This window comes from Pelmatolapia mariae, linkage group LG20 (assembly GCF_036321145.2).
Source record: "Pelmatolapia mariae isolate MD_Pm_ZW linkage group LG20, Pm_UMD_F_2, whole genome shotgun sequence".
In the NCBI taxonomy this organism is placed as follows: Eukaryota; Metazoa; Chordata; class Actinopteri; order Cichliformes; family Cichlidae; genus Pelmatolapia; species Pelmatolapia mariae.
The window spans coordinates 17,436,059-17,447,661 of NC_086244.1; the positions used below are offsets into that span (position 1 = coordinate 17,436,059).

Here is an 11,603-nt window from a genome sequence, read left to right on the forward strand (position 1 = left end):
CACACTGTAATCTCAGAACGAAGAGTAGGGGCAGCATGTACAAACTGCAAAAATAATAATATTTAGGGGAGAGAAAAAAAAACTCAGACGAGATTACAGATCACAGATGTTTGCTGTACAAGGTCATTCAGATCCTAGCAGGAATTGTGTCAAATCATAGTAATTTCTGGTCGTATCTGAATATCGCCCTGCTGATGAGGGGCACCAGCATAACTTTGTTGATATTAGATGGTTTTACACTATTGGCTTTCCTAGTGGCTTATAAGGAAAAACAGTTCACAATAGAAGAGTTGCAGACTGCTTCCATCTAGTGGCAGTGAAATATAAAACAGTTTAGAGTACAAATACACAGTACCTAAAATGTAGTCATGGTAAAAAGAAAGTGCATCCTCCTCCTCGTTCAAGATTTTACATTTCATGTCATAATGAGAAGAATCTGGTCCTTTGTAGGTCTTAAAATTAAATGAATACAAGACAAGAAGCCCATCAATTTTGATGGGTTGATCTCTGATGACCTTTCCTTGATTGCCAACAGTTTGAAAAGAATTATAAGACCATTTCAAAACAATTTGAAATCTATCATTCTGAAGTGAAAACGATTATTTACAAGTGGAAAATATTCAAGACAGTTGCCAGTCTTTCCAGGAGTGGATGCCCAACTTCTACATCTCAGACTCAGTTAGTCTCAGTTAAATGTTGACGTTCATGACGGTGCAATTAGGAAAAAGATTAAATAAATGTGGCTTGTTTGGAAGGGTTGCAGGGAGAAAGCCTCTTCTGTCAAAAAAGAGAACATGACAGCATGACTTAGATTTGCAAAGTTGCAGCTGAACAAACCACATGACTTCTAGAAGTCATTTGAACAGATGTGTCCAGGGTGGAGATGTTTGGCCATAATACACAGTGCCACAATATGCAAAAAGTAAACACAGCACAAAATCATTTGAACACAAACACCTCATACCAACTGTGGTGTAGAGGTGTTGATTTGAGCTGGTCTTGATCAGCTTGTTGGCTACAAAACCTGGACACATTGCAGTCAATGACTTGACTATGAACTCTGCTGTATAAGTAATATCTAGAGTTAAATTTGAGGCCATCTGTCCAACAGCTAAGGCTTTGCTCAAATTAGGTCATGCAACAGAAAAATTACCTGAAGTACACCAGCAAATCTACAAGAAAATAGAAAAGAATGAAGGTGTCGCAATGGCCCAGTCAAAGTCCAGATGTCAACCTGACTGAAATGCTGTGGTGGGACCTTAAGAGAGCCGCTCATCAACGAATACCGGCAAACCTCGATGAACTGAAGCAATAGTGTAAAGAAGGGCGGGACAGAATTCCTCCACAGCAACGAAGGAGACTCATAAAGTCATGCGGAAAATGATTACGTCAAGTTATTGCTAGTAAAGGTCATTCCATGACTGAATCATGGGAGTGTATTTAGTGTTTCTCAGGATTGCTTCTGTATGTGTCACGTCGTCTTTTTGTTTATCTCGTGCTGTATTTACCCAATTTTTATAGACCTGACAAGGACCAGATGTCCTGATATGCAATACCTTGGAATAGATAGTGTACTTTTTATCATGACTGTATACACTTGTAAATGAAGCACTTTAAGATAATTTAGCAGGACACATGAGTGTACAGAGCAAGCCAGAAAACTGATTTTCTTTGTGGTAAAATGGCTTTTATTTCCCTTCGAACTTTTAAATTACAGACTCTTGTAAAGCATATTAAAATGAAAAAAAAAAACACCAAAGGGGTTGAAGAAACACTCGCAGTACATATCCTAATGTTAACATAGCATGTTCAAAAAATGGACTGTGCTACTGAGCAGTATACAGTCTACAGAAAAATACTGTAGCACCTTAAAAATGTGTTACAAATGTAAGAAAAATGCATAACCTGAGCAAGAATCCAAGAGCTGTAGGCAAAACTTGAGGATGATGATGTAATTTTAAATAATAAAAGTGTGGTTGTTTAGTTAATGGGCTATCTATGGTTCCTAAATTCCAAAACTCTAGAAGATAAACGGCCAAAGATTGCTGATTAATAAAAATGAAATCAAATGTTTTAGTACTTAGAAACAAAAGATGAAACGGAAGAAGGTGAGGGAACTGGTTACTCTGAATGAGACTTTTAAGGCACTGTAAAACACACAGAACACTATTAAATAACAGAAAAGCAAAGGTTTAACCAGCTGAGAAAGTACAAAAAAAGTCCCTCAAGAAGACATTTATAATATTAAACGATTCAAAAAGCACCACCTCTGTGTCAGTTGCTTCTGAAGCCCAAATAACACAGTTACTATTTACTACAGCAGTCCATTAACAGTAGACAAGTGTATTAGACAAGTTGCATGATGACATCATCCAAAGTCCTCCTAGAAGCAAGTCTGGCCATTTGGCATCTTGATAAGACCATTGGGCACTTATATGGGGAGATATTTAAAGGATTATGAAAATGAACTCTTATTTCAGTGATTTAGGGGACACCTGGAAAAAAGAGTGCTTTATGAGTTTGCTGCCCCCAAAATAATGTTTTAAAAAGCTTTTTATCCCCCAAGAGGTTATACTTTACCAGCGTCTTTGCTGTTATGGAATTATCTCAGAAGCATCGGTTGAGGATTCTTTGAGTGCTAGGTCGCTCTTTCATAATCTCTCTGCATTAATCAAAGTGTTCCCTATTATTGGCAGCTTTCCCGTTTTACTCTGGTTGGAATAAAAGTTTGAGAGGGGAATCCCTCATGGAGTAGACATACAGACAGATGCCAGCACCCCTCATTAAGGCTATGCCATCTTCTTCTCTGGCTTCATTCTTTAAGATACATTTCATCTGTTCAGGCCATGCAGCAGCATTTATTAAACTGTGACTTGCTCATTTTACTGTCCATCCTCCTCTCTGACCCGCTCCTCTGTTAACCTTTGCCCAAATGACTGCTTTTGGTTCTTCTGTGTTCTTGACAGAAGTATTTCTGTCTGAGAACATTTAAACTCTGTCATCTGTTAAAAACAAAAACAGTCAAGACATTAGAGAAAGTTGCACATATCAAATAAAGCCAAGAACACGTTTTGAATGCATTAATAAAAACTGTGTTTTTCTCACCAGTTGGAGCTGCTGAGTGCTGTCTGTTACTTTTGACTTGGAGGAAGATTGTGTAGGTGTCGTACGCAAATATCAGCCCAGCGATCAAGCCAAACACCTAAGAAGCAAGAAATGACAATCAGAATCACAACTAACACAAATACAATCTAAATAAATTAGCAGTATTTTGTTAAAGTTAAGTGCTAGTACTCTTCACACCATTAGACATTTTGGTTCAGACTCCCAAAGAAGCCAATGTGGGGACAGGCTTGTGCCTGATATACAGCTGCACAGCACGTTTGGGACTAAACACGTGATTAATACAAAAGACTACGTGTAGACATAGCATACCACGAGGATGGTTGTGGTGGGGAAATGAGATGTGAAATTTATCTTTAACATACAGAAAATTTACTGTCATTAGGAGCATAACAAGCCCACTTAGTTCATTTTTTAAAAAGTAAACTGATAAATAGTAAACAAAATCTTTCAAAAACCGACAAAATAATATTTAATGTCCTCTGATTCAGTGTAAAGGAAACAGAGATTGTGATGCAGTTATAGGCTCACTCTTACCATTTTGTTCATGCATTATTTTCAGTTTTCCAGTAAGAAATTAACTGTATTAACACTTCCACATACTATAAGCTGCACTGCCCTTTCCATCTCATCAAAGTGTTTACTGAGATCATCCATATAGCCTGATATCTCTATAACCAAAAAGAATTGCCACCTGCTGGTCATTACAAAGAATGCAGGTTTGAGACACTTCTGCTTTGGCTTCACTTTTCAGGCCCACAAGCTGTGTCCATCTTTTATATAAGTGAATGATCAACTTCTCTCACTCAAAGGGACTTGTCAAAATTGCTCATTGTTCATCTGAGGATTTGTGAATCTGAACTGAGTGTTTTCAGTGAGAGCAGCAGTATGTTCAGCCAGACCTCATGACCAAAGTAATACAGTGACAACTGTCAGTACATCCAGTAGTATATGGCAAAAAACTACAATAACTCATCTTCTTAAAGGTTTATCAAATTCAGGGTCCCTGGGTCCCTATCATGCTTGTGACATATGATATAAGCAAAGGCAAAAGCTAATAATAAAGCAACTTTAAAATGGGGTTGTTGGTTTTTTCTGCTTAAAAAAAAACCTTTGTTACACCAGGCATTCAGTTTTCACATGTATAACTGGCAGCACGGAAATTAGTCAGTGGTAACAGCCATCAGTTGTCAAAATAAACAGAGAAATAAATATGAGCAGATTCAGTATGCAGCTAAGAACTCAGGCTGAGTCATTCTGGCTTAACGAACCGCGCCTGCGATACGAGCTCCATCCCCAGATCCTCCAATGAAATTGACCAGAGAGGTGATGATGTAGAGGACGGCACCAATCCCAGCACGGAACAGATCCTGCACAAAAGAGGGAAGCAAAAGATGAAGCATTATGCAATTTAGCACAGAAATGTGTCAGAGTGTGTGCATGCAGTTATGTGTGTGCGGACTCACAGTCCAGACCCAGTTGATCACTAGGATCTGCTTGTCCAGGTCCATCATGAAGATGCCGAAGAAGATCATGGAGAAGATCATCTCACATATGGCCAACGCAGAGTAGCCTCCATACACGGAAGCAGCATAGCAGATGATGACGATAAAACTGACAAGCTAAGACAGAGATGAGAGAAAAGAGGAGATAAGACTTGATAGCAGGGTAAATTTCACAGGAAACTAAACCACACTGCGTAAATTCCTCTACCCTGTTAGAATTTCCAGGTATAAAAATCAGCTGCAATTTCTCTGAGATAGGACTGCACATTTTTGTAGCGTCACACAGCAACAGAAAATAATCTGTGTCTATAGAGCTGTCACGTCCAGCTGGACAGTAAATGACTCCAACAAAGCCATCATTATTCTGTTTACAGCAGCCACTTGACTACTTCCAAGTCAACATTCACATGACAACAGCTATTCATGCTAACAAATTATTTTCTAGACAAAATACTATTAGAGTGAGACAACTGAACAGTATAATGCACAGTGTCTGCCTATCACACGCTGCTTTCATCTTAGATTTACAGCCAGTGATTGTTTCATCATATTTTTCCATATGAGGGAAAAAAAAGTCAGCATGCATTCCTCTCGCTCCAATGAAATGCGGCCAGTGTGGAGAAACCATAAACTCAGGCAGCCTACAGCTCACTATCAGTCTGTTTTTCAATATCGCTATTGTTGCCGCTGTCAAACTGTGTGGGCAGATGCTTTCACACAAAGTTATATGACAGCCGTGAAGGAGAGCAAACTTCAAAGGTTCAAAAGTATAACAACTATATTTGCTAAAACACACTAACTGGCATTCATTTTATTTGATTTGTGACAACATTCAGTGAATCCTTTTCCTGCACATTGTGTTTAAACCTCACGGCAGGGTTTATGCCACTTACACACGTGCCAACAAACAAGACTGCATATATAGGACAAGGGGAAATTACATTAAAACCCACTGAAAACATTAAATTCATGGTGCATAGGAATGAAAAATGATATTCCTTCTTTTAACTAATGAATTTACTAATTAATCACTGCAGGTCTTAAACACGTAAGCATCCTAACACTTAAAAAAAATATATATACTTATTTTTTACCCTAAATCTTATATTAGGTATGATTCTTTTTTGACCCAGAGCCTTTTAAAGAAAGCACATCACATCATAATCTATGGTTACATTCATCATAGTTCAAACAACCTATTCTTGTAATACTTACTAAATAAAATCACACTCTTAACTCTGACATGCATCTAAAAAAGGCAGTTGCACTCTGCAATGTTTTATTCTCAGACACAGACGACTCAGGAGACAGTGTCAAATCACAGCAGTCTATATGATCCACGCATGATTTAACTGACTTGACACCAGCCCCTACATCTGTCACTACAGCCTCCCCTCCCCACACACGAACAGCCAGCCAGCAACTCTGATGCATCAGTAGTTTGTGTGTTCCTGAGACTGGCACAGGCTGCCTCTGTAGTGCAGTCAGGAGGCTGAGGCCAAGGCCCTACACAAAAGAAGCTCTATTCGGGCTCGAGGCGGCTGCTCTGAGAGCAGTGGCTACTGAGGAGGCCGTCGCACAGAGAAACACCCACTACACAAGAGTCCCTCTGAACAAGAAAGTCCCTGAGTTGTTGACACCTTTATGTTTTGCACACAGCAGTAGATCTGTTTGCACCGGGCAGCTTTAAAAGATCCCAGGCAGGATCTTTTCAAATCAGAATAATAAGCTGCTCTCGTTGAATTGACTGGAGGGAAACTGTTGTGAACGGCTGGCTATTTATAGTCAGCAGCAACATGAGGGCAACGACGTAGTACACAGTGCAGAGCCATTCCAAACAGCAACAGTTGCTAGGGAAGTCACTTAGGTTTTCAGCTCGCTAAAGTGGATAGCATGTGTGCAGAGAGCAAGAAGGGAAAGTCCTGTCTTATTTCATCTCTCTTCTTACTTAAAACTACTCTTTTGTATCCATTATACACGTTGCATTCCCCACCCACCCCAAAAAAAACCTGAATCACTAAAAACGGATTTCCACTCTTCAGTCATTGGAACTAGTTCACATTCTTAATATTATACACAAGGTCATTAATTAGCTCATCACAACTCATTGCCACAGGCTTAACTGTACCATGTGAAACGTGCGCTACATGGGTGTGACTGTGACCTGCGAGTTCCTCTGCAACTATAAACACGTTCATGCATGGTCATGCTTCTCACAGGCAGAATAAAAAAAATAGGTCTAAACCTAATTTGGTGATGCACTGAAACCTTGAGGCTAAAATACTGTGCGTGAAGTCAGGAAGTTTATTCCTTCAAATTTTTGGTTTAACAACTGGCATGCTTCTGCATCCCTGCCTGCTGGGATGAGATACTCCTTTTCCTATTAAACTGGAAATACCCATAATAAGCAGTAATCACATTCGCCTTCCTGTTTGCTCCCACAGTCATTCTCCCTACACTCCAAAGCATTTCAGATATCCACCATCAGATGACTTCCGTCTGAGTTTATCAGTTTCCAGTAAAGTAATGAGTAGGAGAGGAAACAAACTATGAAGGGTGTTCAGTGAAGCATAAAGCAAACCTATCCTTGAATGGCAGACCAGAGATGTGTGTGTTAAACATTTCACGCATTCTTTGTTCCCAGGGTAAAACTTTACACCAGCTTGGAATTTCCATTATCTGGCAAAGCGGATTTTTTTTTTTTTTTTTGGGGGGGGGGGGTTTACAGTGGGCAGACTACTGACCACCAACATCTGAGGGGCTGCTTTATAATGAGCTTGTCGAGCTATGAGAGCAAAAAGTTTGATCAGCGAAAAAAAAAGGCGCATTCTCCGTTTTACTCAGTGGAACGCATTAATACGTTTTGTTTTGGATATTAATGCTGACCAGTTTTATTTGTTTTTCCTTTTGTCTTTGCAATTTACTACAGTTTATCTTTTATCGGGTGGATAAATGCTATTAAATATTTGGGATCTATGTTAACAGTGAACCTATTAAAGCAGAAACATACAGGAAATATCTGGCAATTTGTACAGTTTAATGTTTGGTTGTTTTAACACAAGTCATTTCCCTCGAGTCATGTAGGGTGATCTGATAAAACTTGGACGCATGAGCTTAATGTGAAGCTGACAAACACTTTAAAAGGTATTCAGTCTCTGCCTGAAGGAAACATAAATCAACTACAAGTAAAAGTCCTATATTCCAAAGCTTCTGTAATCATATTACTCAATCCGTACTGTTGTCTTATTACTATGCATATGGAAGTTATTGTGCGTTTCCAAGTGGTGCTGATTGTTTTGCATTCTCATACATTGTGTTATATTTCACCAGCTGACAAGATTCTATAACAAAAATCTTAGTTTGTAAATTGCAACACATAGAAGAAAAGCAGTGGAAGTGCAATGACATTAAGTACAGTACTAAAGTAAATTTACTTAGATACTGTGATCCACTGACAATACAGAACTTATGCAAAGTATTTAAGCTTAAAGTGACTCATGTGTTAAGAGATCACACCGCTGTGAAATGCAAACAAAGGCGTTCATGTGAAAATAGTGGTCAAGGACAGTAAAGTACAACAGTATTCCCAGACAGGAAGTCATTTTACTTTGCCACTACGACAGTTTATTATTAGGAGCTGTAGGTTGTTTGCATTTATACTTCTATTCCTGCCGTTGCGGGTGCATGCAGTCCTGTTAACCAGAGCCAGATGTGCAAACCTATAATGCGAGATGGAAAATCCTTTTATGAGCCTTTATACTACCAATAATGTGATATACTTTGCATTTTGCTACTCTGGCTACAGACAATATCCAGCCTGTAAGTGAGAACGTGAGACGGTGGGCTGAGTTAACCTATGTGACCTTTAATGATCAGCTTCTCAGCTCCTTGGTGCCAAAAGCAAAAACAGTGGAGCAGCAGTGACAGGTGGAATCCCTGAGAAAGCACATACTTTTCATTCCTTATACAGACTAGAGTGAGAAATGTGAATAACAAAATAGAAGAAAAACCGAGCAAAGGGGAAATGACACATTAGTGATTAAAAAATCAATAGATACAGAACATAAATCCACTTAGCCATCTATAAATTATTGATTAGTTACAAGTGAGCTTTACACGCATCATATTAAAGCCATATCTGTGAGCCGTTAACCGTGGATCATCACAGCAGAGCTGCACACAAATATCACAGTGAGAACAAACTTACTATTTCTGCTGCCAGGATGAACCCTTTCTGGGTCTTCACGTAGCTTTTCAGCCTCTCCACGCAGCTGGGAGAGCCGGACGCAGTTGTATCGGCCATTCTGTACTTACCAAAGTTCACTAAACAGACAGTGTGCTGCGTGTATTCGACCCCTAACTACGAGCAGGTTAAACAAATGTTCTTCTTTCTTTCTTTAGTGGAGGAAAGTTTAGAGAGTGCTGCCCTGGTGCGGTTTATCGTTGCTCTTCCTTAAACTGGCGAGTCGTTATTTTCCCCTCAGGCGGATGAATCAACTTCTCCGAGCAGAGGTCTAGATGAAATGCGGTGATTGGACTCCAACACGACCACAGAAGCTCTGCGGAAACTCTAAAAGAGGGAGGGACAAGGAACCAGCGGAGGAGTTCACTGCCGGGCGTTGGCTCGCTACCGCTTTCCTCAAGGGGAGCTGTTTCTCTGCAATTACCCGAAGTTATGTTTTAATGTTAGGTTGTTAAAATTTGCTTTATACCGTGGCGCTGCCGGGGATTATTTAACTGCAAATAAACAACTAGATTGTTGTGATGGTGCTTGTGCTTTATTAATATTTGCACAGAGCGCTCAAATCCTTAAAAAGTGTATGTAGGACGAAGAGAATGGGCTGCTAGAGAGCAAAAGAAACCATGCAAGTTACACGTTTACAAATATGTTGCTTTATTACATACTTTCCCCGTCTCCCTTAAAAAGTGAAAACAAGAAGGCTGACAGGAAGCTAAACAAAAGACTAGAGCTTCAGTACAACGGTAGCTTTTTTCTTTTCATTGTTTTCCTTGCAACATATTCGCTGACTTTGTGCACACGCAGAGCAAAAAAAGAAAAAAAAAGTGCGACATGCCAGCTTGCACGTGTACAGGGGCGTTTCCAGGTTTTTTTCTAATGGGGTGGCAAATGGCATGGAGCGATGACGAGCACGAGGCATGAGGAGTGCAGGATATTTGATCAGAAATAAACCCAATGTAGAAAACTGGTGTGTAAAACATTTTCACCCTTGTGTGGAGTCTTGATGCAGATTGTATTATGAGAAATGGGAAAACTTGTTTTGTGGTTAGTAGTAGGGGTGGGTTTTGATTATCGATTTATCGATTAAAATCGATTCTAGCTTGGATAACGTGATATCGATTCATTAAAATCCTGAATCGATTTTTTTATATAAATTTATTTTGCCCCAAATACCAGAATCTCAGGTTAAACCTCACAAAATTTCAACAACCACCAAACAGCTAAAACAGTAAATTAGAGCAGGTGCACGGATTCTGCACAAAGACATAAAAACAAAGCGCGGACCGCCAACCGATCAGAATCAGTGACATGTCGCCTTTCTCACCCGACGGCACGGACACGGTCGGGGCTGAAAGCCGACAGCTCGCTGATTCTGATGTTTCGGCGGGTCCCTGCTTTGTGTTTACGCCTTTTTTGCGCTAGATTCTGAGCTGCAGCTTTTATCTCTCGCCAAACAATACTGACTGAACCAGCAGCAAAAGAAGATCCAAACTAAGCTTCACATAAACATTGTCGTGAAATACCTCTGACTTTTGCTGTTTTGCTTCCACCACGATAAAATCACACTTCATGGACAGCTCTCTCTCTCTCTCTGTCTCTCAGTATACTTCAAGAAAAGTTTCCCGTCTAAAAATCTGTTCTCTGCATTATTCGCTTGCTTGTTACGCACAAGTCTACCGTTTTTTACAGCGCTGTCGGCCGCTGTCTTTTCCTTTTACTTACTTCCGAAAATAAAACCTCATTTCTGCTGTTGAATAGGCTTCTGAACAAATTTAACCCTTTTAAAATTATGCAAAATTGCAAAACGCTTAGCTGTGTCTCTAATAAAACCTCTGTAACTTTGCTCTGATTCACTTCAGCAGCATCAGGTAATGTTCATATGTTGATTAATGGTTTTCTTTCTTTTTTGATCTACTGCAGAATATTTTTATAAAATCCCAGGGCCGGAAAATCTCCTTCGTGTTTTTCTGTGTTTTATTCTCAGTTACTTTGACACAAAGGCATCTGCTGTGATGCTTACACCTTTGATAAAGTCTCGCAAGTGTCACCTTTCTTTTTGTAGATATAAAAATATGGAAATGTACTGATGCATGATCTGAATTATAATATTTCTGACTGTCTGAGGCAAAATTCCCCTGATTCAAATCGAATCGAATCGTGGATCGAATCGATTTGGGACCTTGTTATGGGCAGAAATCTGTGCCATCAGAAACTGAATTTGAATAAGTTAAATTCGAATTTGAATTGCTCGGATTGAATCTGAATTGTAACTTGAATAAATGCTTTTAAAAACTGAATTTGAATTAGTCTAATTTGAAATTCAATTTATTGGTTTGAAAATGATCATCACTAAATTGAAATTGAATTTTATATTTTGAAATTGAATTCCTTTGCTTTGAAACTGTATTTTATCCTTTAAAAATTTAGCTCTCGAATAATTTCACGTTGTCTTTTTGTTTATCTCGTGCTGTATTTACCCAATTTTTATAGACCTGACAAGGACCAGGTGTCCTGATATGTAATACCTTGGAATAGATAGTGTACTTTTTATCATGACTGTATACACTTGTAAATGAAGCACTTTAAGATAATTTAGCAGGACACATGAGTGTACAGAGCAAGCCAGAAAACTGTTTTTCTTTGTGGTAAAATGGCTTTTGTTTCCCTCTGAACTTTTGAATTACAGACTCTTGTAAAGCATATTAAAATGAAGAAAAAAAACAAAACAAAACACC

At 39.1% G+C, this 11,603-nt stretch overlaps 1 protein-coding gene across 1 annotated transcript; it reads right to left on the reverse strand.

The window, feature by feature from the left end:
* Positions 1-1,671: 1,671 nt before the first annotated feature.
* On the reverse strand, positions 1,672-9,193 carry plp2b (proteolipid protein 2b). The gene is made up of 5 exons (XM_063465310.1): positions 8,836-9,193; positions 4,590-4,745; positions 4,395-4,493; positions 3,106-3,202; positions 1,672-3,002 (listed from the first exon to the last, which is right to left on the reverse strand). Exons 1-5 carry the CDS (start codon positions 8,929-8,931, stop codon positions 2,989-2,991), a joined length of 462 nt encoding a protein of 153 aa, XP_063321380.1. The 5' UTR covers positions 8,932-9,193; the 3' UTR covers positions 1,672-2,988.
* Positions 9,194-11,603: the final 2,410 nt, after the last annotated feature.